The sequence below is a fragment of the Aquarana catesbeiana genome, linkage group LG08, assembly GCF_042186555.1.
Source record: "Aquarana catesbeiana isolate 2022-GZ linkage group LG08, ASM4218655v1, whole genome shotgun sequence".
Classification (NCBI taxonomy): Eukaryota; Metazoa; Chordata; class Amphibia; order Anura; family Ranidae; genus Aquarana; species Aquarana catesbeiana.
The window spans coordinates 303041006-303067314 of NC_133331.1; the positions used below are offsets into that span (position 1 = coordinate 303041006).

The window sequence follows — 26309 nt, forward strand, 5'->3', positions numbered from 1 at the left end:
GGGGAACCCCGGCCAAAATTTAAAAAAAAAAATGACGTTGGGGTCCCCCTAAATTCCATACCAGACCCTTCAGGTCTGGTATGCATTTTAAGGGGAACCCCACGCCAAAATTAAAAAAATAAAACGGCATGGGGTCCCCCCAAGAATCCATACCAGACCCTTATCCGAGCACACAACCTGGCAGGCCGCAGGAAAAGAGGGGGGGACAAGAGAGCGCCCCCCCTCCTGAACCGTACCAGGCCACATGCCCTCAACATTGGGAGGGTGCTTTGGGGTAGCCCCCCAAAACACCTTGTCCCCATGTTGATGAGGACAAGGGCCTCATCCCCACAACCCTGGCCGGTGGTTGTGGGGGTCTGCGGGGGGGGCTTATCGGAATCTGGAAGCCCCCTTTAACAAGGGGACCCCCAGATCCCGCCCCCCCCCTGTGTGAAATGGTAAGGGGGTACCCTACCATTTCACTAAAAAACTGTCAAAAATGTTAAAAATGACAAGTGACAGTTTTTGACAATTCCTTTATTTAAATGCTTCTCTTCTTTCTTCTTTCTTCCTTCATCTTCTTCTTCTGGTTCTTCTGGTTCTTCATCCGGTGTTCTCGTCCAGCATCTCCTCCGTGGCGTCTTCTATCTTCTTCTCGGGCCGCTCCGCTCCCGCTCTTCTCTTCATCTTCTTCTCTTCTTCATCTTCTTTTCTTCTTCTCTTCTTCATCTCTTCTTTATCTTCTTCTCTTGGCCGCTCCGCACCCATGTTGGCATGGTGGGAGGCTCCCGCTGTGTGACGCGTCTCCTCTGCTGACGGTTCTTAAATAACGGGGGGGGCAGGGCCACCCGGTGACCCCGCCCCCTCTGACGCACGGTGACTTGATGGGACTTCCCTGTGACGTCACGGGGAATGCCACAGGGAAGTCCCGTCATGTCCTGTGCGTCAGAGGGGGCGGGGTCACCGGGTGGCCCCGCCCCCAATATTTAAGTACCGTCAGAAGAGGAGACGCGTCACACAGCGGGAGCCTCCCACCATGCCAGCATGGGTGCGGAGCGGCCCGGAGAAGAAGATAAAGAAGAGATGAAGAAGAGAAGAAGAAAAGGAGATGAAGAAGAGAAGAAGATGAAGAGAAGAGCGGGAGCCTTCCCCCATGCCATGGGTGCGGAGCAGCCCGAGGAGAAGAAGATAGAAGATGCCGCGGAGGAGATGCTGGACGAGAACACTGGATGAAGAACCAGAAGAACCAGAAGAAGAAGATGAAGGAAGAAAGAAGAAAGAAGAAGCATTTAAATAAAGGAATTGTCAAAAACTGTCTCTTGTCATTTTTAACATTTTTGACAGTTTTTTAGTGAAATGGTAGGGTACCCCCTACCATTTCTCACAGGGGGTCCGGGATCTGGGGGTCCCCTTTGTTAAAGGGGGCTTCCAGATTCCTATAAGCCCCCGCCCGCAGACCCCCACAACCACCGGCCAGGGTTGTGGGGATGAGGCCCTTGTCCTCATCAACATGGGGACAAGGTGTTTTGGGGGGCTACCCCAAAGCACCCTCCCAATGTTGAGGGCATGTGGCCTGGTACGGTTCAGGAGGGGGGGTGCTCTCTCCTCCACCCCTCTTTTCCTGCAGCCTGCCAGGTTGCATGCTCGGATAAGGGTCTGGTATGGATTTTTGGGGGACCCCACGCCATTTTTTGTTTTTAATTTTGGCGCGGGTTCCCCTTAATATCCATACCAGACCTGTAGGGCCTGGTATGGAATTTAGGGGGACCCCCACATCATTTTTTTTTTTTAATTTTGGTTCAGGGTTCCCCTGTGGGGAATTCCCATGCCGTTTTTATCAATGAACTTTTATGTGTATTGTCGGACTGGCAATGCAATAGCCGCGAGTAGTTTTAAATGACTTTTTTTCTTTGAAATGTCATTTTGCTGTCAGACTGTTCTAAACACGGGAAACATGCGCCCCTTTACAGGCATACTATGGACACCCCCAGCTATGAAATTTAAAGGGATATTACACTTGTATCGTTTGACTTTAAGCATTATTAAAATCACTGCTCCTGAAAAAACGTCCTTTTTTAAAACTTTTTTTTGCATTGATCCATGTCCCCTGGGGCAGGACCCAGGTCCCCAAACACTTTTTATGACAATATCTTGCATATAATCTTTTAAAATTAGCACTTTTGAGTATTCATGTTCATGTCCCATAGACTTTAACGGTGTTTGCGTGTTCGAACGAACTTTTTTCCTGTTCGCATGTTCTGGTGCGAACCGAACAGGGGGGTGTTCGGCTCATCCCTACTGCCCACAGACCCCCACAACCAACGTGCAAGGGTTGTGGGGATGAGGCCCTTGTCCCCATCAACATGGGGACAATGTGCTTTGGGGGGCTACCCCAAGACACCCTCCCTATGTTGAGGGCATGTGGCCTGGTATGGTTCAGGAGGGGGGGCGCTCTCTCGTCCCACCCTCTTTTCCTGCGGCCTGCCAGGTTGCATGCTCAGATAAGGGTCTGGTATGGATTTTTGGGGGGACCCCCACGCCATTTTTTTAAAATTTTTGGCACGGGGTTCCCTTTAAAATCCATACCAGACCTGAAGGGCCTGGTATGGAATTTGGGGGGACCCCCACGCAATTTTTTTTTTTAATTTTGGTTCGGGGTTCCCCTTAATATTCATACAAGACCCAAAGGGACTGGTAATGGACTGGGGGAATCCCATGCCATTTTTTTCAATGACTTCTTTTATCTGTATTGCCGGGACCGACAATTCAGTTGTCGCCAGTACTTTTAAATTACTTTTTTTCCTTTAGAAATGTCATTTTGTGCAGGGATTGTTCTAAACACAGGAAAACTGCGCCACTTTACAGGCATACTATAGACACCCCCTAGATATGAAATTTAAACGAATATTTCACTTTTATTGTTTCACTTTAAGCATTATTAAAATCACTGCTCCCAAAAAAAGGCCGTCTTTAAAACTTTTTTTTGCATTGATACATGTCCCCTGGAGCAGGACCCAGGTCCCCAAACACTTTTTATGACAATAACTTGCATATAAGCCTTTAAAATTAGCCCTTTTGATTTCTCCCAAAGACTTTTAAAGGGCTTACGGCTTTCGAATTTGCCGCGAACACCCCAAATTGTTCGCTTTCGGCAAACAGGCGAACACCCGAAGTTCAAGTCGAACTTACGTTTGACTCGAACATCGGGCTTATCCCTACTTACAAGTTAAAATCAGTATTTTTTGCTAGAAAATTACTTTTAAACCCCAAATATATAAATATATATATTTAGCAGAGACCCTAGAGTAGGGATGAGCCCAATGTTGGAGTCAAACATAAGTTCGACATCGGGTGTTCGCCCGTTCGTCAAATTACGATTTTTATGGGGTTTTCGTGGCAAATTCGAGTGCCGTGGAAAGCCACATAATGTACTGCAAGATCGCAGTGCATTGACGTCTGATGATTGGCCAAAGCATGCACCTGACCTGCATGCTTTGACCAATCACAGCACGAGCTGCTACGAGAGCCATAGTTGGCCAAAGGCAGGGTGCCTTTGGCCAATCATGGCTCATGCAGACTAAGTACATGCCCCACACTATGTTATATAGCGGCCAAGTATAGTGTGTGGACAGAGATGATTGAGCTAGATTAGATAGGCAGGTTAGTTAGTGGCGTGCAGGCAGTGTATTTGATATATATATATATATATATACACACAGTATCTCACAAAAGTGAGTAAACCCCTCACAGTTTTGTAAATATTTTATTCTATCGTTTCATGTGACAACACTGAAGAAATGACACTTTGCTACAATGTAAAGTAGTGCGTGTACAGCTTGTATAACAGTGTAAATTTGCTGTCCCATCAAAATAACTCAACACACCTATTAATGTCTAAACCCTTGGCAACAAAAGTGAGTACACTCCTAAATGAAAATGTCCAAATTGTGCCCAATTTGCCATTTTCTCTCACCGGTGTCATGTGACTCCTTTGTGTTACAAGGTCTCGGTGAATGGGGAGCAGGTGTGTTAAATTTGGAGTTATTGCTCTCACTCTCTCATATTGGTCACTGGAAGTTCAACATGGCACCTCATGACAAAGAAGATTTCCAAACCCTGAAACTGAGCTGAAGCACGGTGGCCAAGACCATAATGTGGTTTAACAGGAAAGGTTCCACTCAGAACAGGCCTCGCCATGGTTGATCAAAGAAGTTGAGTGCACGTGCTCAGCGTCATATCCAGAGGTTGTCTTTAGGAAATAGACGTATGAGTGCTTCCAGCATTGCCGCAGAGGTTGAAGGGTTGGGGGGGGGTCAGCCTATCAGTGCTTAGACCATAAAATTGGACTGCATGGCTGTTGTCCTAGAACAAAGCCTATTCTAATGATGATGCACAAGAAAGCCGCAAGCAGTTTGCTGAAGACAATCAGACTAAGGACATGGATCACTGTGTGTGTGGCGGCAACCAGGTGAGGAGTACGAAGACAAGTGTGTCTTGCCTACAGTCGAGCATGGTGGTGGGAGTGTCATGGTCTGGGGCTGCATGAGTGCTGCCGACACTGGAGAGCTACAGTTCATTTAGGGAACCATGAATGCCAGCATGTACTGTGACATACTGAAGCAGAACATGATTCCCTCCCCTCGGAGACTGGGCCGCAGGGCAGTATTCCAACATGATAACGACCCCAAAACACACCTCCAAGACGACCACTGCCTTGCTAAAGAAGCTGAGGGTAAAGGTGATGGATTGGCCAAGCATGTCTCCAGACCTAAACCCTATTGAGCATCTGTGGGGCATCCTCAAATGGAAGGTGGAGGAGCGCAAGGCTTCTAACATCAACCAGCTCTGTGATGTTATCATGGAGGAGTGGAAGAGGACTCCAGTGGCAACCTGTGAAGCTCTGGTGAACTCCATGTCCAAGAGGGTTAAGACAGTGCTGGAAAATAATGGTGGTCACACAAAATATTGACAATTTGGGCCCAAATTGGACATTTTCACTTAGGGGTGTGCTCACTTTTGTTGCCAGCGGTTTAGACATTAATGGCTGTGTGTTGAGTTATTTTGAGGGTACAGCAAATTGCTATACAAGCTGTACACTCACTACTTTACATTGCAGCAAAGTGTAAATTCTTCAGTGTTGTCACATGAAAAGATAGAATAAAATATTTACCAAAATGTGAGGGGTGTACTCACTTTTGGGAGATATTGTATATATATATTGTTTGTATATATATTGAAGTGGTTAAGAGGAACCATGCACCAAAATGTTAAAAAACCCTTCAGGTCTGGTATGGATTTTAAGGGGAACCCTGCGCCATTTTTTTTTTAACTGGCGTAGGGATCCCCCCAAAATCCATACAAGACCCTTATCCTAGCAAGCAGCCATTTGCCCTTAACATGGGAAGGGTGCTTTGGGGTCCCCCCAAAGCACCTTGACCCCATGTTGATGTTGTTTGCCATCAACAGGAGACAAACTGCTTACTGGTTGAACACACAGTGGGGTTTACAGAAGGTAGTGACCCATCAGGCTGGGAGGGTGGGAAATGGCTCCGGTATGAAGCAGTGCAGTGGACCATGTTTAAAATGACAGCCACGGATAATGTTAAAGCTTCTATGGCAATATTTAAGTGGAATGCAACAAGGGTGTCAGGAACCATGAATCAGACTGAGACAGAAAATGCAGTAATAAAAATAAAATCACACCTTTAATGTAATAGAAAAAAATAGTACAGATCAGGAACATAATCAAAACATAAGCCAGGGTTTGTAATCAGATGAGCCGGTATTCAGGAAGCCAGAGATCAGCGTAGTCGGAAGCCAAAGATCAGGAACCAGAAGGGACGTCAGCCGGGCAAAGTCTTTAAGAGGAACTCAGCAGAGACACTCAGGATATGTTAAATAAGGTAAAGACATGAAAGACATATACAAGGCAGTTTAAATAGCCAGAAGGGGCTGGCTGTAGGCTGGACTGATGAGGCAGGTAATGGTAACGAGGTGAGCCACTGTAGAAACAATGAGTGGCTGGTAATTAACCGACAGCTGAGCAGCCTTGAGCACTGAGACAAGAGCTTCTAGAAGCCCAGCCCTGACAAAGGGAAGGTCTGCCTAAGAAAGAATGGGTGGATGTACTGGCCCCTTTGCTGACTGCAGATCCTCAACTGGCGAATTGTGATTTGGTCTCAGAGTCATCATGGGATTATACATTGCTAAAGGCAGAAATACTAGCCAGGCTGGGAGTGAGTATTGCTTTGAGGGCGAGCCGAGTTCATGGCTGGTGCTTTGATAGGGCTAAGCCTGCCTATGTGCAGCTGCATCATCTAATGCAGGGGGTCTCCAAACTTTTCAAACAAAGGGCCAGTTTTATTGTCCTACTAAGGCTAGCAAAGGGCCACATTTGTCCCTCGGACCTCAGTTTGGAGACCCCTGATCTAATGCACCTTTTCCAGGAGGTCAGGACTATGTGCAGGCCAGTAAAGTTCATCCACCCCAAACTTGCTCATCCATGTCTTTATGGACCTTGTTTTTTGCATTGGTCCAAATCATTTGGTGGAGGGGGGATTATGGTGTTTGGTTGTTTTTCAGGGGTTGGGTTTGGCCCCTTAGTTCCAGTGAAGAGAACTCTGAAGACATCAGCATACCAAGACATTTTGGACAATTTTTTGCTCCCAACGTTGTGGGAACAGTTTGGGGAAGGCCCCTTCCTGTTCCAACATGACTGCCCACCAGTGCACAAAGCAAGGTCCATAAAGACATGGATGAGCGAGTTTGGGGTGGAGGAACTTGACTGGCCTGTGCAGAGTCCTGACCTCAACCCATTGGAACAGCTTTGGGATAAATTAGAGTGGAGATTGTGAGCCAGGACTTCTCGTCCAACATCAGCGCCTGACCTCACAACTGCACTTCTGGAAGAATGATCAAACATTCCCATAGACACACTCCTAAACCTTGTGGATGGTCTTCCCAGAAGAGTTGAAGCTGTTATAGCTGTAAAGGGTGGGCCAACTCAATATTGAACAGACATCCACCAGCCTCTCTGACCAGCTGCTTAATAAACAAGTACCCGCCCTCTACTATTAACCCGCTCCTAAACCTGCACCAGGCTGACTCGTCTACAACAGAGCTCTTCATGCTATGACTCTCCAGATGTTCAGGAACTATAATTCCCACCATGCCTAGTCATGTCTGTGAATGTCAGAGTATTACAATGCCTCATGGGATGTGTAGTTCTGCAATAGCTGGAGGACCGAAGTTTGGAGATCCCTGATCTACAACATCCATAAGGAATCTCACTCCTATGAATTCTCTGGTATTGCAAAAGGTTTCCTTTCCTAGTGAAAGATTTCCCACACTCTGAACATGATTATGGACGCGCTCCTGTGTGAATTCTCTGATGTGTAACAAGGGCTGCTTTTTGAATGAAAGATTTTCCGCACTCTGAACATGAATAAGGACGCTCGCCTGTGTGAATTCTTTGATGTGTAACAAGGGTTCCTTTTTCAGTGAAAGATTTCCCACACTCTGAACATGAATAAGGACGCTCGCCTGTGTGAATTCTAAAATGTCTAACAAGGAATACTTTCTGATTGAAAGATTTCCCGCACTCTGAACATGAATAAGGACGCTCACCTGTGTGAAGTCTAAGATGTGTAACAAGGGTTCCTTTGCAAGTGAAAGATTTCCCGCACTGTGAACATGAATAAGGACGCTCACCTGTGTGAATTCTCTGATGTGTAACAAGGCCTGCTTTGTCAGTGAAAGATTTCCCGCACTCTGAACATGAATAAAGACGCTCACCTGTGTGAATTCTCTGATGTGTAACAAGTGATGCTTTATAAGTGAAAGATTTCCCACACTCTAAACAAGGGAAAGGACGCTCACTCGTGTGAACACTCTGGTGCTGAATAAGACTTCTTTTCAGAGTGAAAGATTTTCCGCACTCTGAACATGAATAAGGACGCTCACCTGTGTGAATTTTCTGATGTGTAAAAAGGTCTGCTTTGCCAATGAAAGATTTCCCGCACTCTAAACATGAATAAGGACGCTCACCTGTGTGAATTCTCTGATGTGTAACAAGGAGTACTTTTTGAGTGAAAGATTTCCCGCACTCTGAACATGAATAAGGACGTTCACCTGTGTGAATTTTCTGATGTCTAGTAAGTGCTCCCTTCTGAGTGAAAGATTTCCCGCACTCTGAACATGAGAATAGATTGTCACCTCGGTGAGCTCCTTCATGGGGTGAGGAAGATTCCTCGGGATTAGAAGGATCTGTTGATCGATCTGCAGTGTGAGATCTTACATGGATATTTACAATCATAGTATGTGATTGATGAGAAGATTCCCCCTGATCAGAGGGATCCATTGATGTCTCCGGACAGGAAGGTCTGTGATGTATATTTTGTGTATTTGGATTTCCTCCTGGAGGATCCTGTATGATGACATTATCTTCTGACTTACAATCAGCAGATAATAGAAGATGTCTCTCCGAGGAATTCCTGACATCACATCCATCTGTTGGAAAGAAGTAAAAAAAATAAAATAAATCTCAGTAGATGACAAATAACTGGAGTTTTAGCTCCTCCTTCCCGTCGGTGGAATAAGTGGAAATGCTGATCTCACAGCTGGGCTCCTGTTCTCCCTCCAAAATCAATCAGAAAAGTCTTCACACCGAGTCCATATATGATCTGCTAATTCTATAATAATAAATAGCTATGACTGAGGCTTCATTATCCAAAACGCGTTAGTGGATTGTTACTACATCGGATTGGCTGGATTTTATATTATGAAGAGTTTGCATATCATATATGGACTCCAAGCTAAGTCAGCAAGAAAAAAAAGTCACGTTGGTCTAACAGTCAACACTTTCACAGAGCTCTGGCATGGAACTGGGTACAACTGTAACATCAAAATACGGGAAAAAACCCTTCCTCCAAGATTTACAATGCTGGTGTCCTAGGGTGGCTCCATACCTCCTCCATCAGTGTGGAGACAACCTAAGCTGTTAGTGCAATGGTTTATTAAAGGGTTAGATCACCTCTACAGAAGAACTGTAAAGCTGAACTAACACCAAACCCCCTCCCCACCCTCCTGGACCCCACTTTACATGTGATGGCTCTGACCAATCAGAATCCATCTGGTCCATCCTGGCAGCTCAGTATGGAAAAGACAGAGCAATGGGGTATTTCATATTCCCCGACCATTGGAGTTGTGAGAGAGCCCTCATAGTAGAGGATGGCTGACGGTAAGTACAGTGAGGACCGGGGGTGGGGGTGAAGGGGTCCTGTGTTAGGTCACCTTTACAGTTTTTCTTTATTAGGCAAACTAACCCTTTAATGTGACTTTAGGGGTCTGTTTGACCAGTGATGTCTCATCTGCCTCTAATTGAAGGTAATGAAGTGCATATTGCGCTCCATTTCCTTTTTCCCCAACCACAGCAACCCAGGAAAGTGACAGCCGGACCCGGAAGTGATGTCATCCACATACAGTGTATCTGGAAAGTATTCACAGCACTGCACTTTTTCCACATTTCCACATTATTTCAAAATGGATAAAATTAATTATTTTCCACAAAACTCTACAAACAATCCCCCAAAAAGACAACATGAAAGAAATTTGTTTGAAATCTTTGCAGATTTAAGAAAACTAAAGAACGTAAAAAAATGTCATGTACATAAGTATCACAGCCTTTGCTCAATACTTTGGTGAAACCCCTTTGGCACCAATTACAGCTTCAAGTCTTTTTGAGTATGATTTTACAAGCTTGGCACATATTTTTGGGCAGTTTCTCCCATTCTTCTTTCTCAAGCTCCATCAGGTTGGATGGGGAGCGTCGGTACACAGCCATTTTCAGATCTCTCCAGAGATGTTCAATTGGGTTCAAGTCTGAGCTCTGGCTGGGCCACTCAAGGACATTCACAGAGTTGTTCTGTAGCCACTCCTTTGTAATCTTGGATGGGTGGTTGTCCTGTTGGAAGATGAACCTTTATCCCAATCTGAGATCCAGAGCGCTCTGGAGCTGGTTTTCATCAAGGATGTCACTGTACGTTGCTGCATTCATCTTTCCCTCGATCCTGACTAGTCTCCCAATTCCTGCCACTAAAAAACATCCCCACAGCATGATGCTGCCACCACCATGCTTCACTGGTATTGGCCAGGTGATGAGTGGTGCCTGATTTCCTTCAGACATGACGCTTGCCATTTAGGCCAAAGAGTTCAATCTTTGTTTCATCAGACCGTTTCGTTTCTCATGGTCAGAGTCCTTCAGGTGCCTTTTGGCAAACACCACGCGGGCTGTAATGTGCCGTTTACTGCGGTGTGCCTTCCGTCTGGCCACTCTACCATACAGGCCTGATTGGTAGAGTGCTGCAGAGATAGTTGTTCTTCTGGAAGGTTCTCCTCTCTCCACAGAGAAAACGCTGGAGCTCTGTCAGAGTGACCATCGGGTTCTTGATCACCTCCCTGACTAATGCCCTTCTCCCTCGATCGCTCAGTTTGGTGGCCAGCTCTAGGTAGAGTCCTGGTGGTTGCAATTTCTTTCCATTTATGGATGATGGAGGCCACTGTGCTCATTGGGACCTTCAATGCTGCAGAAATGTTTCTGTACCCTTCCCCACATCTGTGCCACGATACAATGCTGTCTCGGAGGTCTACAGACAATTCCTTGGACTTCATGGCTTGGTTTGTGCTCCGACATGCTCTGTTAACTGTGGGACCTTATATAGACAGGTGTGTGCCTTTCCAAATCATGATTTCAAACAAACTTCTTTCACATTGTCATTTTGAGGAAAATAATGAATTTAAATCAATTTTGGAATAAGGCTGTGACATAACAAAATGTGGAAAAAGTGAAGGGCTGTGAATACTTTCCAGATGCAATGTAGCTTCCAGGATCTTATTAGGGAAGGGAGATCAGCGAATTAACATTTGATGCCTCTGTGTGGCGACACTCACCATGGAGGTCCTTGACTCACAAGTGGTGTGAAACATGGGAGGGGTGCACCTGGGGAGAGAGGTGGTGTGGAAGTTATACAGCCACCTGATCACTTCCTCCCGCCAGCCAACAGTCGGCTTGTCAGTGCTTAAAACCATCTGCTGCTGCTGATGTATATCATATATTAGAAGCAAAGAAAGGATTAAAGGAGGTGGTACTCTGTATATATACACCTAAATACACTGGTGTACCAGTATCTGTGACAACTCTGTATAAACTATTCATAGATATTAAATATTGTAAAGCTCCGCACTCCAAGAAATGGAATACATAGAAAAGGTGGTAGGGAGATTGCACTCACATACCAGAATTAATCTGATGGAAAATATGAAATCATGTGAAGCGTACAGTACAAGAAGCATGTGTCCAGTGAAAAATGACATGAGCAGATCAATACTCCAGATGTGCCAACTCCAGTGCACCACCAATGAGGTCATACACGCTTACAGGTACTAAAAGTGTCCAAAGGATGGAGATGGCCAGCTTGGGACGGATCACAACCCAGCACATGGAAAAGATGAGAACCACCACACTCACTTTGCAAGGCCTTGCACACCATGGTTCTAAGCATAGCCCCTAGGAGGGTTCTGGTCTGCAGTGGGCCCTAACATAGGAGCGCAGCCAGGTGCCAAGCTTCCCTTATCTACAGAACCTCTGTCACCGGTCACCACCATTCTCTCTGCCCCGAACTGGAGGCTCCTTCTTATCACTCTTCACTCCATGACATCAGGACTTAACTGAATTGCACATTCTATTTCCCAGTTCTCTCCAATACATTGTAAAGACACTTCTCTTCCAAAGTAACACTGATGGTTACTCTTAAACAATAGGTTCTTTAATGCAATGATTTTCAACCTGTCAGCTCAACCACATCTTCCTCCACCTTTAATTGAAACTGGGATCTGCTTGCTAAATTCTGTGTATGTGTTTTTGGTGATCTATGCTGCCTTCAAATTCTTTACCTCTCTCCATATCACAGTGTTGTTTATTTTACTTTCTTTTTGTCTATACCTAAATTATGAGCAGTTCCTATCTTTACGGCTCTGACATCTCTGCTCTCTTGCGGTGTCTTGTAGTGAGCCTTGGTGTGAGAAGTTCATTCTGTTAGCCATGTGTCCCTCCTATGCAATCCTGACTAATTAATTGGCAATACCCCCACCCAAACACAGTATAAATTTAGACCCTTCCTTAGGGGATGGACAGGCAGGGGTTTGCACAGGCTGGGATTGCATGGCAACTATCATCTTGGATAAAGTATTCATATTGGAATAAATATTACACTTCCGTTCAGCACTTCAGGAAATACACAAAGCAAAAATACACCACATACTTCTGCAGAACACTAAACAGACTACAGGTGACCTGATTCTCCATCAAACTTTTTCATCTCTCATTCAGCTTCCTCTCAATTTCACCTCTCTGTATCATGCACTCCCTACGTTTCCTTCTCACAGTTGCATCCTCTCTCCTTAAATTCTCATTCCTTCACCCATCTTTTCCGTCCCACAGCTTATATATATCACCCTCACTCCTGCCTTCACCTTATTACTGCACTTATCAGCTCCTGATAATTCTGAACCCATATACCAATAAAACCTGCAGGCCACTGGGACGTATTCCCCCACATAAGTCACACTCCCATATCACCTATCTCTTCCTTCTGCTTCTCCTAACTGTTGTAATATGTTGTAATGTTCACCGATTTATGTGGGACATTGTTGTGTGTATGTACACATGCAGTCAATATTGACCAGGCCAGAATTCAATTGACTGGTTGATTTGTCCAACTGAATTTTAACATATCAAGGGGACAGCTGAAGACTCTTTGATGTGTTGATCTTATGCAAGTCTACCTAGGTGTGTGAGGGGAGGTATGGTCTGGAAACCTAATTGAACATTTCAAAGGGTACATTGTTTAAAGGACCATAGTAGAAGTATTTATTGATGGTAATTAGACTTGACGGGGTAACAATAAGATCAAAGAGTATTTTGGGTTGACCTAGCAGAGGCTCCCTCCTGTGGGCTTGTTGATATGCAGGGGGGCTTGTTGATATGCAGGAATGTAGGTATTCCAAGGGCTCAAAAGGGTGTTCTGTTTATCTAATTAATATATCTAAAGGGGACTTGTTGATGTTGATATGCGGGAGTGCAAATTGGGGTGGTTCATGGCTCTTCAAGTCCTAAATTGAAACGGCCAATCAAATTGCTCAGCCATTCAATATTTAGTGAATATAACACGGCATTCAGTCTATAGTGTTGTGGGGAAGTGAGGCTTGTCTGTGTATGAGGGAGGCTTGTCTGTGCATGGCTGGGAAGACTGAATTATATGGGAAGACTGAATAATATGGGTCTCTGAATTATATCTACTCTGTCGGATTTCTTTGTCATCTGTGGACTTTGGACTTTGTTCTGTGTTGGAAGTCAATAAAGTGCATCTCTCTGGAAGAATTGGGTTGCTGCGGAAGAGTACTTACATCATCATTATAATAATACTTACTAATTAATTATCATATCACCCAATATATATTAATATACTAAATCACTACACTAACTTCTGGAGATTTTCCCCCAAAATCTTGAACTACCATCATTTACCTTCGGCCAACATACCCAGCACCACCCATCCTCTGATAGCAGCCGCAATCCACACAATCTCATTTCTATTCCTCTTCAGCCTAGAACCAGCCTCCCCTTCTCCTTTGCCCTTTGGAATGCCCGCTCTGTTTGTAACAAACGCACCACCATCCATGATCTATTTATCACAAACTTCCTGAACCTACTTGCAATTGAGACCTGGATTTAGAATCTGACCTTCCTTCTCCTGCTTCTCTCTCCTATGGTGGCCTCCTGTGGACTCCCTCTCCCAGGCCTACTGGACGGAAAGGAGGTGGTGTTGGAATCCTCCTATCCCCTCAAAGCACTTTTCAGGTTCTTCATCCACCCCTCTCTGTCCCTCTCTTCATTTGAAGCTCACTGTATTGGTCTATTTTCTCCAGTTTCATTGAGAATTGCTGTGATCTATCGGCCCCCTGGACCGGTATCAAACTTCCTTGATGACTTCTCTGCCTGGCTACCCTACTTTCTCTCTTCTGAAATTCCAACAATCATTCCTGGTGACTTCAACATCCCTGTTAATCTTAAGACTCCCGCTACTTCTAAGCTGCTGAGCCTAACCTCCTCTTTTGACCTAAAACAATGGACAAGCGCTTCTACTCACTCTGTCGGCAACTGCCTTGACCTCATATTCTCCTACCTATGCACTCCGCACAACCTCTCCAATATTCCTTTTTCTCTCTCTGATCACCACCTTATTAGTTTCACTCTCTCCTTGTCTGCCTCCTCCTTGCCTTCCAACTATCAAACTATTACCCATATAAACCTTCGCCATCTTAACCCTTCTCTTCTTTTTTCTGCTACAGATTGTCTCTACGACAAAATCTCATCCTTGTCCTGCCCCAACTTGGCCACTTCTGTCTACAATAGTTCACTGTCATCCACCCTGGATACCTTCGCCCCCCTCACTACGCACAGAATCAGGCCCCCGACAGGCTACAACCCTGGCAGACAGACAATACCAGAAGCCTCAAAAAACGTAGCCGCGCTCTTCAGCGTCTGTGGTGTAAAACTAAGTCACAGCAAGATTTCAGCCAATATAAATCTGCCCTCCAAAAATACCATTCCTGTCTGCACACTGCCAAACAGATCTACTTTATCACTCTCGTTAACACCCTCTCAGGCAGTCCCTGTCAACTCTTTTCTACCTTTACCACTCTACCGTCCTCCATTACCCCCACCCACTAACTTACTCACTGCCCAGGAGATTGCTAATCACTTCAAAAATAAGATTGAGACAATTTGTCTTGAGATCTCTGCTCTACAGATATCTCCCTCACTTTACACTCCTTGTCCTCCTGCACAATCAATACTTCCCTCTTTTAACCCAGCTACTATAGACTTACTAACAGCCAAAACCAACGGTCATTATTCCATACTCTTATTATTATTATTATTATTATTCATGATTTATATAGCGCCAACAGTTTACGCAGCGCTTTACAATGCATAGGGGGGGACAACACAATTACAGTACAATACAAAAGGTACAGGAGGGCCCTGCTTGTAGAGCTTACATTCTAAAGGGAGGGGGTGGTGGTACAAAAGGTAATAGCTGCAGAGAATGATTTGCCCTGTACACACGATCGGACATTGATCGGACTTTCCGACAACAAAATCCATGGATTTTTTCCGACGGATGTTGGCTCAAACTTGTCTTCCATACACACGGGCAAGACAAAGTTGTCGGAAAATCCGATCGTTCCGAACGCGGTGACGTAAACCACGTACGTCGGGACTATAAACGGGGCAATAGCCAATAGCTTTTGTCTCTTAATTTATTCTGAGCATGCGTGGCACTTTGTCCGTCGGATTTGTCTACACACGATCGGAATTTAAAGGATCGGATTTTGTTGTCGGAAAATTTTATAGCCTGCTCTCAAACTTTGTATGTCGGAAATTCCGATGGAAAAAGTCAGATGGAGCCCACACACGGTCGGAATTTCTGTCAACAAGCTCCGATCGCACATATTCCGTCCGAAAGTCCGACCGTATGTACAGGGCATTATTCTTCGACCTTTCTGCTGCCTTTGATACAGTTGACCACCCCCTCCTCCTCAAAAAACTAAAATTTGCTTGGTGTTCATGGCTGCACTCTCCGTTGGTTTGAATCTTACCATTGCACCTTCAGTGTCACTTACAACTCCACTTACTCTTCTTCAACTCCTCTTACTGTTATAGAACCTTGGGGGACCCTCCTTGTACCTCTACTATTCTCAATCTACACGTCCTCCCTGGGTCAGCTGATAGCCTCCCATGACTTTCATTACCATTTATATTCTGATGACACCCAAATCTATCTCTCTGCCCCTCAGCTCACCCCATCAATCTCCTCACGCATCACTGATCTACTAACAGACATATCAGCCTGGATGTCAAACCATTTCCTCAAACTGAATCTATCTAAAACTGAGCTCTTAATATTTCCTCCCCTAAGTGCCCCCTCCCCTGACTTCTCTGTCAAGATCAATGGCACATCTATCAGTCCGTCCCCGCATGCCAGGGTGCTAGGGGTAACCTTAGACTCTGAACTGTCCTTTCAGGCCCACATACAATCCCTGTCCAAATCATGCCGCCTTAGCCTCCGCAACATTTCCAGAATACGCCCCTTTTTAACTAATGACACCACCAAGCTTCTAATATACTCCCTGGTCATCTCTCACCTCGATTACTGAAACTCCCTCCTCATTGGATTACCTTTACATAGACTATCCCCCCTTCAGTCCATAATGAATGCCGCTGCAAGACTCATCCACCTTACCAAACATTCAGTGTCCTCCAGCCCTCTCTGCCAATCCCTCCACTGGCTTCCACTCACCCAACAAATAAAATTCAAAGTACTAACAATAATTTACAAAGCCATCCATAACTCTGCCCCCAGCTAAATCACTAACCTAGTCCCAAAATACCAACCAAGCCGCTCTCTTCGGTCATCCCAAGACCTCCTACTCTCTAGCTCCCTTGTCACCTCCTCCCATGCTCATCTCCAGGATTTCTCTAGAGCTTCTCCCATCCTTTGGAACTCCTTACCCCAATCTGTCCGACTGTCCCCTAATCTATCCATCTTTAGGCAATCCCTGAAAAACCTTCTCTTCAAAGAAGCCTATCCTTCTAACTAACACTGTTTTACTTCCTCTATCAGCTCATCCCCCCACAGCTATTACCTTTTGTATCAATTGACCCTTCCTTTTTAGATTGTAAGCTCTAACAAGCAGGGCCCTCTGATTCCTCTTGTACCAAATTGTAATGTAACTGTAATGTCTGCCCTCATGTTGTAAAGCGCTGCGCAAACTGTTGGCGCTATATAAATCCTGTATAATAATAATAACCTCAGCCCTCAAGTATCCCCAACGGGCCATGTTTTGGGAACTGCCCTTAGATAAAATAGCTCTTATCAATACCATGTCATTGATATTGATTTAAAGCAGCTGTGCAAAGCAAAAAAAACCCTGAAAACATGGCCCATTGGGGATTCTTGAGGACTGAGGTTGAGAACCATACATACAACATACAGGGATATACACTGTAATACTGACATAAAATCACACACATAGGTTGGACTTGTGTCTTTTTTCAACCTCGCCTACTATGTAACTATGTAATCACCGCTTTAGTGAATAAAGTTATATTTACCGTTCTGTCCAGGTTCCATAGAAGTACATTTGAGCGATACACACAATGACAATTGCATTTACACTCACTCTTTCTCTCTCTCTCTCTCTAATAACAATGTACCAGATTTGGCTGTGCGGCGTTGTTCATAACTTTTATAGCTTAGTTGCATCCCAGTAAATAGCATCAAAAGTCCAGTCCTTGTAACCAGTGCTGGGACAAGTTCTTCCAGTGCCCAGGGCAAAGATGCCAAACTGCACCCACTCCTTATTCATGATGTGCAAGTTTAGGGGATCCTACACTGATCAGTCACTCCCTTGTCTAAATCACTGTCACTATCACTACTCCTATCAGCCTTGTAACAGAAGGAAGGCGCCCCCATCCCTACAGTAAATCATTGCGCCCAGGGCAGCCACAACCCCTGCCCACCCCTTGTCCTGGCCCAGCTTGGAACCCATCCAGGGGTACCGCTAAGGGGAAACTCCACCACAAAGTTCAGCTCTTTACAGTTTCCTCACTGATCACCTCCCATACAGGAACAGACCACGAGGTCCGATCCGGTTCAGAATCAGGAAGTGACACATGCAGGGGAGGGAACATCACAGAACCAAGTGTTAACTCTTACCACACCACATATTAACCCTTTAGTAGGCAAACACATATTTAACCTTTTAGAACCTGCTTATAGGATGATGTGAAGATCTCATAATTATTTAACATTTTTTTTAACACTACAATCCTTATACTTAGAAGTAAAATGAGACTTTGACCTGTTTTTTTCCACATTGTCTGTTACCTACCTGTGTCAAAAGGTAGAGAAATTTCCTCCTGTTCACTTTTTATAATCATCCCAACCTCCTCCGTGAATGGCTGATCACCCGCCACATACATCTCTACTTCTTCTTCGTTAACTTCAGCTTTTATATTAATCCGTTCTTCACCCTACACCAAAAATAATAGAAAACATCTATTAAAGTCAACTCAAGGCAGACATAAAGGACACACATTCAGTATGTACCCTCCGTTGGAAGAACACAAGGATGAAGAGGACCTGCGATGTGTCTGGGCTTAAGACCCACAGAGGAAAGGAATGTATATTAAAAAATAAAAATGAGGGTGAAAAATGTAGGGAGCTCAAAGTAGCTAGAAACAGGGATGGGGGTGTGGGTTGCACTTCAGATGTCAAAGTAAAACAAGAGACTACACAGAAGAACGTCATCTCATGGCCTAGAATATATATTTAGGTCTGGATGCCCAGCCCCACCTACCTGATGATGGTGAGGGATAGTGTGATCCTCCTGTATGGAATCCCAGGAGCACAGAGGAGGGGGAAATCTCTCACCCTAAACCCCAAAGATGAAAAAACAATATATAAATAGAGCAAGAGATTTAATAGAAAAATATCATCTCATAGCTTAGAATATTTGTATGTTGTAATTGCTCAGTCCCATCTACCTGATGATGGTGAGGGATGGTGTGATCTTCCTGTGTGGAATCCTGGGAATAAAGAGGATCACCCTCTACCATAGACTGCGGATCCCTGGACTTCTCTTCTTTTTCTACCTTAACCTCAAATTTAATGTCTTTCAGTTGTTCACCCTAAACCCCAAATATTATAAAATGGATTTATAAAAGGAAACAAGAGATGAAATTAAAGAATGTTATTTTGAAGCGTAGAATTCTACAACGTATTTGAGTTCTAATTGCTCAGTCCCACCTACCTGATGGTGGTGGGGGATGGTGTGATCTTCCAGTGTGGAATCCCGGGAATAGAGAGGACGGGGACATCTCCCTGGTGGGTTCCCATTACTGGATCCATCTGTAGGAAACACACACACACTGACTGAATACATTGTTTCTATGTGTTTATCAGATGATGGGGGATCTAGGTGGACCCTCCGTACTACTCTCTCCTTTACAATAAAGTCTCCTCTTACCCGATGATGTGAGGGGCGGCTGATTCTCCATCATGACGTCCTTGTAAAGATCCTCGTGTCCTTCTAAATAAATTAATATTATTATGTCCTCTGCTGCCAGTTCCAACAATGTTTTCTTTTTACTTCCTCACCCCTCACCCAGGACGTCCTGTTTAGATCCCTTCATCACTTCCTGTTCCTTGCTCACATCACTTCCTGTCCCACCACTTCCTGTGCATATATCAGTACTGTCTGCAGCTGACATCACTTCCTCTCCAGCTGTGTGTTCACTTCCTGTGTTTGTACAATCACACTCTTTCTGTCTCCTTGTTCCACTCAATATAATAGGACAAGATCTCCATCTCTATATTTATTATGTGCATGTTCTACAATCCAGCAACTCCAGATGCATAGTTGGATAAATAGCTCAATATTCACAATGTATCTGGTTTATAATTCAGAGGTTATGGGTGAACAGTTAGATAAATGGTTCTATATTTAGGATGTATCTGATCTATAAACCAGAGGCTCTGGATTAGGGTTGAGCCGAACACCCCCCTGTACGGTTCGCAGCAGAACATGCGAACAGACAAAAAATATGTTCGAACACGCAAACAGTCTATGGGACACAACTTGAAAAATCAAAAGTGCTAATTTTAAGGGTTAAGGGTCTCGGCAATACAGCTAAAAGAAGTCATTGAAAAAAACGGCATGGGATCCCCCCAGTCCATTACCAGTCCCTTTGGGTCTGGTATGAATATTAAGGGGAACCCAGAACCAAAATTTAAAAAAAAATTGCGTGGGGTCCCCCCAAATTCCATACCAGGCCTTTCAGGTCTGGTATGGATATTAAGGGGAGCCCCGCGCCAAAATAAAAAAAATGGCATGGGGTCCCCCTTAAAATCCATACCAGACCTGAAGATTTTAAGGGGAACCCCTTGCCAAAATTTAAAAAAATGACGTGGGGGCCCCCCAAAAAATCCATACCAGACCCTTATCCAAGCATGCAACCTGGCAGGCTGCAGGAAAAGAGGGGGGAGAGAGCGCCCCCCCTGAACCGTAGCAGTCCACATGCCCTAAACATGGGGAGGGTGCTTTGGGGTAGCCCCCCAAAGCACCCTGTCCCCATGTTGATGGGGACAAGGGCCTCATCCCCACAACCCTTGCCCGGTGGTTGTGGGGGCTTATCGGAATCTGGAAGCCCCCTTTAACAAGGGGACCCCCAGATCCCGGCCTCCCCCTGTGTGAAATGGTAACGGGGTACAAATGTACCCCTACCATTTCACAAAAACAATGTTAAAATGGTAAAATTGATAAGACACGGCTTGGGACAAGTCCTTTATTTAAAAATAAAAATGTCCCACAAAGTCCATTCTTCTTCTCTCGCTCCGCCAACAGACCGAAAAAGAAAAAAAATACGCACTGACCCGCCTCAAAGCATCTTCACTTTGAAAGTTCTTTTATGTAACCGGGTGGCCCCGCCCCCCTTTCACACCCCGGAAAAGCCGTAGGGATGTCCCCATGCGTCAGAGGGGGCGGGGTCACCCAGGAACATCACGGCGTGGCCCCGCCCTCAGTTATAAAAGAACTGTCAAAGCGAAGACACGTCATACGGCGGGAGACTCCCATGGAGGTAGGTCAGTGTGGCTTTTTTTTTCGGTCCGTCGGCGGAGCAAGAGAAGATGAATGGACTTCGAGGGACATTTTTATTTTTTAATAAAGGACTTGTCCCAAGCCGTGTCTTGTCATTTTTACCATTTTAACATTGGGGGTCCCCTTGTTAAAGGGGGCTTCCAGATTTCTATAAGCCCCCTGCCCACTAAGGATGAGCTTCGAGTTCAAGTCGAACTCATGTTCGACTTGAACATCGGCTGTTTGCAAGTTCGCTGAACAGCGAACAATTTGGGGTGTTCGTGGCAAATTCGAATGCCGCGGAACACCCTTTAAAAGTCTATGGGAGAAAACAAAAGTGCTAATTTTAAAGGCTTATATGCAAGTTATTGTCATAAAAAGTGTTTGGGGACCTGGGTCCTGCCCCAGGGGACATGGATCAATCCAAAAAAAGTTTTAAAAAGGGACGTTTTTTCAGGAGCAGTGATTTTAATAATGCTTAAAGTCAAACAATAAAAGTGTAATATCCCTTTAAATTTCGTATCTGGGGGGTGTCTATAGTATGCCTGTAAAGGGGCGCATGTTTCCCGTGTTTAGAACAGTCTGACAGCAAAATGACATTTCAAAGAAAAAAAGTCATTTAAAACTACTCGCGGCTATTGCATTGCCGGTCCGACAATACACATAAAAGTTCATTGATAAAAACTGCATGAGAATTCCCCACAGGGGAACCCCGAACCAAAATTTAAAAAAAAAAGACGTGGGGATCCCCCTAAATTCCATACCAGGCCCTTCAGGTCTGGAATGGATATTAAGGAGAACCCCGGCCAAAATTTTTTTAAAAAATGACGTGGGGGTCCCCCTAAATTCCATACCAGACCCTTCAGGTCTGGTATGCATTTTAAGGGGAACCCCGCGCCAAAATTAAAAAAATAAAACGGCATGGGGTCCCCCCAAGAATCCATACCAGACCCTTATCCGAGCACGCAACCTGGCAGGCCGCAGGAAAAGAGGGGAGGATGAGAGAGCGCCCCCCCTCCTGAACCGTACCAGGCCACATGCCCTCAACATTGGGAGGGTGCTTTGGGGTAGCCCCCCAAAACACCTTGTCCCCATGTTGATGAGGACAAGGGCCTCATCCCCACAACCCTGGCCGGTGGTTGTGGGGGTCTGCGGGCGGGGGGCTTATCGGAATCTGGAAGCCCCCTTTAACAAGGGGAACCCCAGATCCCGCCCCCCCGTGTGAAATGGTAAGGGGGTACTCTACCATTTCACTAAAAAACTGTCAAAAATATTAAAAATGACAAGTGACAGTTTTTGACAATTCCTTTATTTAAATGCTTCTTCTTTCTTCTTTCTTCCTTCATCTTCTTCTTCTGGTTCTTCATCCGGTGTTCTCGTCCAGCATCTCCTCCGCGGCGTCTTCTATCTTCTTCTCGGGCCGCTCCGCATCCATGGCATGGGGGGAGGCTCCCGCTCCTCTCTTCATCTTCTTCTCTTCTTCATCTTCTTTTCTTCTTCTCTTCTTCATCTTCTTCTCTTGGCCGCTCTGCATCCATGTTGGCATGGTGGGAGGCTCCCGCTGTGTGACGCGTCTCCTCTGCTGACGGTTCTTAAATAACGGGGGGGGGCAGGGTCACCCGGTGACCCCGCCCCCTCTGACACACGGTGACTTGACGGGACTTCCCTGTGACGTCACAGGGAATTCCACAGGGAAGTCCCGTCATGTCCCGTGCGTCAGAGGGGGGCGGGGTCACCGGGTGGCCCCGCCCCCGTTATTTAAGAACCGTCAGAAGAGGAGACGCGTCACACAGCGGGAGCCTCCCACCATGCCAGCATGGGTGCGGAGCGGCCCGGAGAAGAAGATGAAGAAGAGATGAAGAAGAGAAGAAGAAAAGAAGATGAAGAAGAGAAGAAGATGAAGAGAAGAGCGGGAGCCTCCCCCCATGCAGGTTGCCTTTGGCCAATCATGGCTCATGCAGACTAAGTACATGCCCCACACTATGTTATATAGCGGCCATGTATAGTGTGTGGACAGAGATGATTGAGCTAGATTAGATAGGCAGGTTAGTTAGTGGCGTGCAGGCAGTGTATTTGATATATATATATATATATATATATATATATACACACAGTATCTCACAAAAGTGAGTAAACCCCTCACATTTTTGTAAATATTTTATTCTATCGTTTCATGTGACAACACTGAAGAAATGACAGTTTGCTACAATGTAAAGTAGTGCGTGTACAGCTTGTATAACAGTGTAAATTTGCTGTCCCGTCAAGATAACTCAACACACCTATTAATGTCTAAACCCTTGGCAACAAAAGTGAGTACACCCCTAAATGAAAATGTCCAAATTGTGCCCAATTTGCCATTTTCTCTCACCGGTGTCATGTGACTCGTTTGTGTTACAAGGTCTCAGGTGTGAATGGGGAGCAGGTGTGTTAAATTTGGAGTTATCGCTCTCACTCTCTCATATTGGTCACTGGAAGTTCAACATGGCACCTCATGACAAAGAACTCTCTGAGGATCTTAAAAAAAGAATTGTTGCTCTACATAAAGATGGCCTAGACTATAAGAAGATTGCCAAACCCTGAAACTGAGCTGAAGCACGGTGGCCAAGACCATAATGCGGTTTACCAGGAAAGGTTCCACTCAGAACAGGCCTCGCCATGGTTGATCAAAGAAGTTGAGTGCACGTGCTCAGCGTCATATCCAGAGGTTGTCTTTAGGAAATAGACGTATGAGTGCTGCCAGCATTGCTGCAGAGGTTGAAGGGGTGGGGGGGTCAGCCTATCAGTGCTTAGACCATAAAATTGGACTGCATGGCTGTTGTCCTAGAACAAAGCCTATTCTAATGATGATGCACAAGAAAGCCGCAAGCAGTTTGCTGAAGACAATCAGACTAAGGACATGGATCACTGGAACCTTGTCCTGTGGTCTGATGAGACCAAGATAAGCTTATTTTGTTCAGATGGTGTCAAGTGTGTGTAGCGGCAACCAGGTGAGGAGTACGAAGACAAGTGTGTCTTGCCTACAGTCGAGCATGGTAGTGGGAGTGTCATGGTCTGGGGCTGCATGAGTGCTGCCGACACTGGGGAGCTACAGTTCATTTAGGGAACCATGAATGCCAGCATGTACTGTGACATACTGAAGCAGAGCATGATTCCCTCCCCTCGGAGACTGGGCCGCAGGGCAGTATTCCAACATGATAACGACCCCAAAACACACCTCCAAGACAACCACTGCCTTGCTAAAGAAGCTGAGGGTAAAGGTGATGGATTGGCCAAGCATGTCTCCAGACCTAAACCCTATTGAGCATCTGTGGGGCATCCTCAAATGGAAGGTGGAGGAGCGCAAGGCTTCTAACATCAACCAGCTCTGTGATGTTATCATTGAGGAGTGGAAGAGGACTCCAGTGGCAACCTGTGAAGCTCTGGTGAACTCCATGTCCAAGAGGGTTAAGACAGTGCTGGAAAATAATGGTGGCCACACAAAATATTGACAATTTGGGCCCAAATTGGACATTTTCACTTAGGGGTGTGCTCACTTTTGTTGCCAGCGGTTTAGACATTAATGGCTGTGTGTTGAGTTATTTTGAGGGTACAGCAAATTGCTATACAAGCTGTACACTCACTACTTTACATTGCAGCAAAGTGTAAATTCATCAGTGTTGTCACATGAAAAGATAGAATAAAATATTTACCAAAATGTGAGGGGTGTACTCACTTTTGGGAGATATTGTATATATATATTGTTTGTATATATATTGTTGTGGAAATTTTATTAGGATGTATTTAATATGTATTATCACAGTGTCTCCCAGTGTTAGTTCTCCTGCAGCGGACTTGGGCAGACTGATGCTGGTTGAGACCTGTTTTGGTAGTGGAAAGCTTCTTGAGGATGCAGAGAAGAGTTTGCAGAGTGGGGATATGTCCACCAGCGAAGGGCCACCTGTGCAATCCACAGACGATCGTCTGGGGGGATGTGTTCACTCTGCAAAGACATTATCGGTTATGGGGGATGTACGCTTGTGTGTCTCTGTGCGTCTGATCAACACGTAGGGAGGCTATGGCATGTTCCTGCAGATAATCTCCCATCCTCAGGAATGGTAGTATAATCCGGGTATGCATTGTTCTCTGAACATTGCAGAAAAGGAATTCACACCAATGGTGAAAACGGCAGTCTTTGAGTGCGTTATAGTTGGGGACAGCATCCATGATTTCAAGACCAGCCATGCAGCTTCCTTTATCTTACTGGAGATAATGGCTTACAGGCACAGGGGATGGGAAATCATACACACTGCCCCTGCCCAGACACGCCCATAGACTCCCCTCGTCATTGTCCATTGGTTGAGATTTGTATAACTCCTCCTGTTTAAAGGAATGCCTGTGCTTGATTGGACGACTGTGAGGCTAACAAGCTCTATTGTTATATTATTATAGATTGCTCCCATTATCGGCAAGTCTGCCTGTGGAGCGAAGGATGTGAGGATGGTGGTCATGTCTGTTTACTTTGAAAGATACGAAAAACAGGGTTGTACACATATGCATTATACCAAAAGGCTGAAAGGGTGCTTTATTAGGAGACATGGATTACGCGCCTGTATACTGGAAGTTCCACGACAACATATATATACTCTGCATTTAGTGTAGACTAGATATTCAGTGTAGACTCTATATTCAGTCAGTGCAGGCAGTGTAGTATATATATAACACAGTGTATTGAAGTGGTTAAGAGGAACCATGCACCAAAATGTTAAAAAACCCTTCAGGTCTGGTATGGATTTTAAGGGGAACCCTGCGCCATTTTTTTTTGTAAATGGCGTAGGGATCCCCCAAAATCCATACAAGACCCTTATCCTAGCAAGCAGCCATTTGCCCTTAACATGGGAAGGGTGCTTTGGGGTCCCCCCAAAGCACCTTGACCCCATGTTGATGTTGTTTGCCATCAACAAGAGACAAACTGCTTACTGGTCGAACACACAGTGGGGTTTACAGAAGGTAGTGACCCATCAGGCTGGGAGGGTGGGAAATGGCTCCGGTGTGAAGCAGTGCAGTGGACCATGTTTAAAATGACAGCCATGGATAATGTTAAAGCTTCTATGGCAATATCTGAGTGGAATGCAACAAGGGTGTCAGGAACCATGAATCAGACTGAGACAGAAAATGCAGTAATAAAAATAAAATCACACCGTTAATGTAATAGAAAAAATAGTACAGATCAGGAACATAATCAAAACATAAGCCAGGGTTTGTAATCAGACGAGCCGGTATTCAGGAAGCCAGAGATCAGCATAGTCAGAAGCCAAAGATCAGGAACCAGAAGGGACGTCAGCCGGGCAAAGTCTTTAACAGGAACTCAGCAGAGACACTCAGGATATGTTAAATAAGGTAAAGACACGAAAGACATATACAAGGCAGTTTAAATAGCCAGAAGGGGCTGGCTGTAGGCTGGACTGATGAGGCAGGTAATGGTAACGAGGTGAGCCACTGTAGAAACAATGAGTGGCTGGTAATTAACGGACAGCTGAGCAGCCTTGAGCACTGAGACAAGAGCTTCTAGAAGCCCAGCCCTGACAAAGGGA

General features: G+C 45.2%; 1 protein-coding gene across 1 annotated transcript in view; it reads right to left on the reverse strand.

Annotated features, from left to right (window-relative positions):
- Positions 1–26309, reverse strand: part of LOC141105160 (uncharacterized) — a 236290-nt gene that overhangs the window by 14816 nt on the left and 195165 nt on the right. The window contains 1 exon segment of the mRNA XM_073595050.1: positions 7348–8193. Within this exon segment, the coding sequence (XP_073451151.1) occupies positions 7348–8193 (846 nt within the window).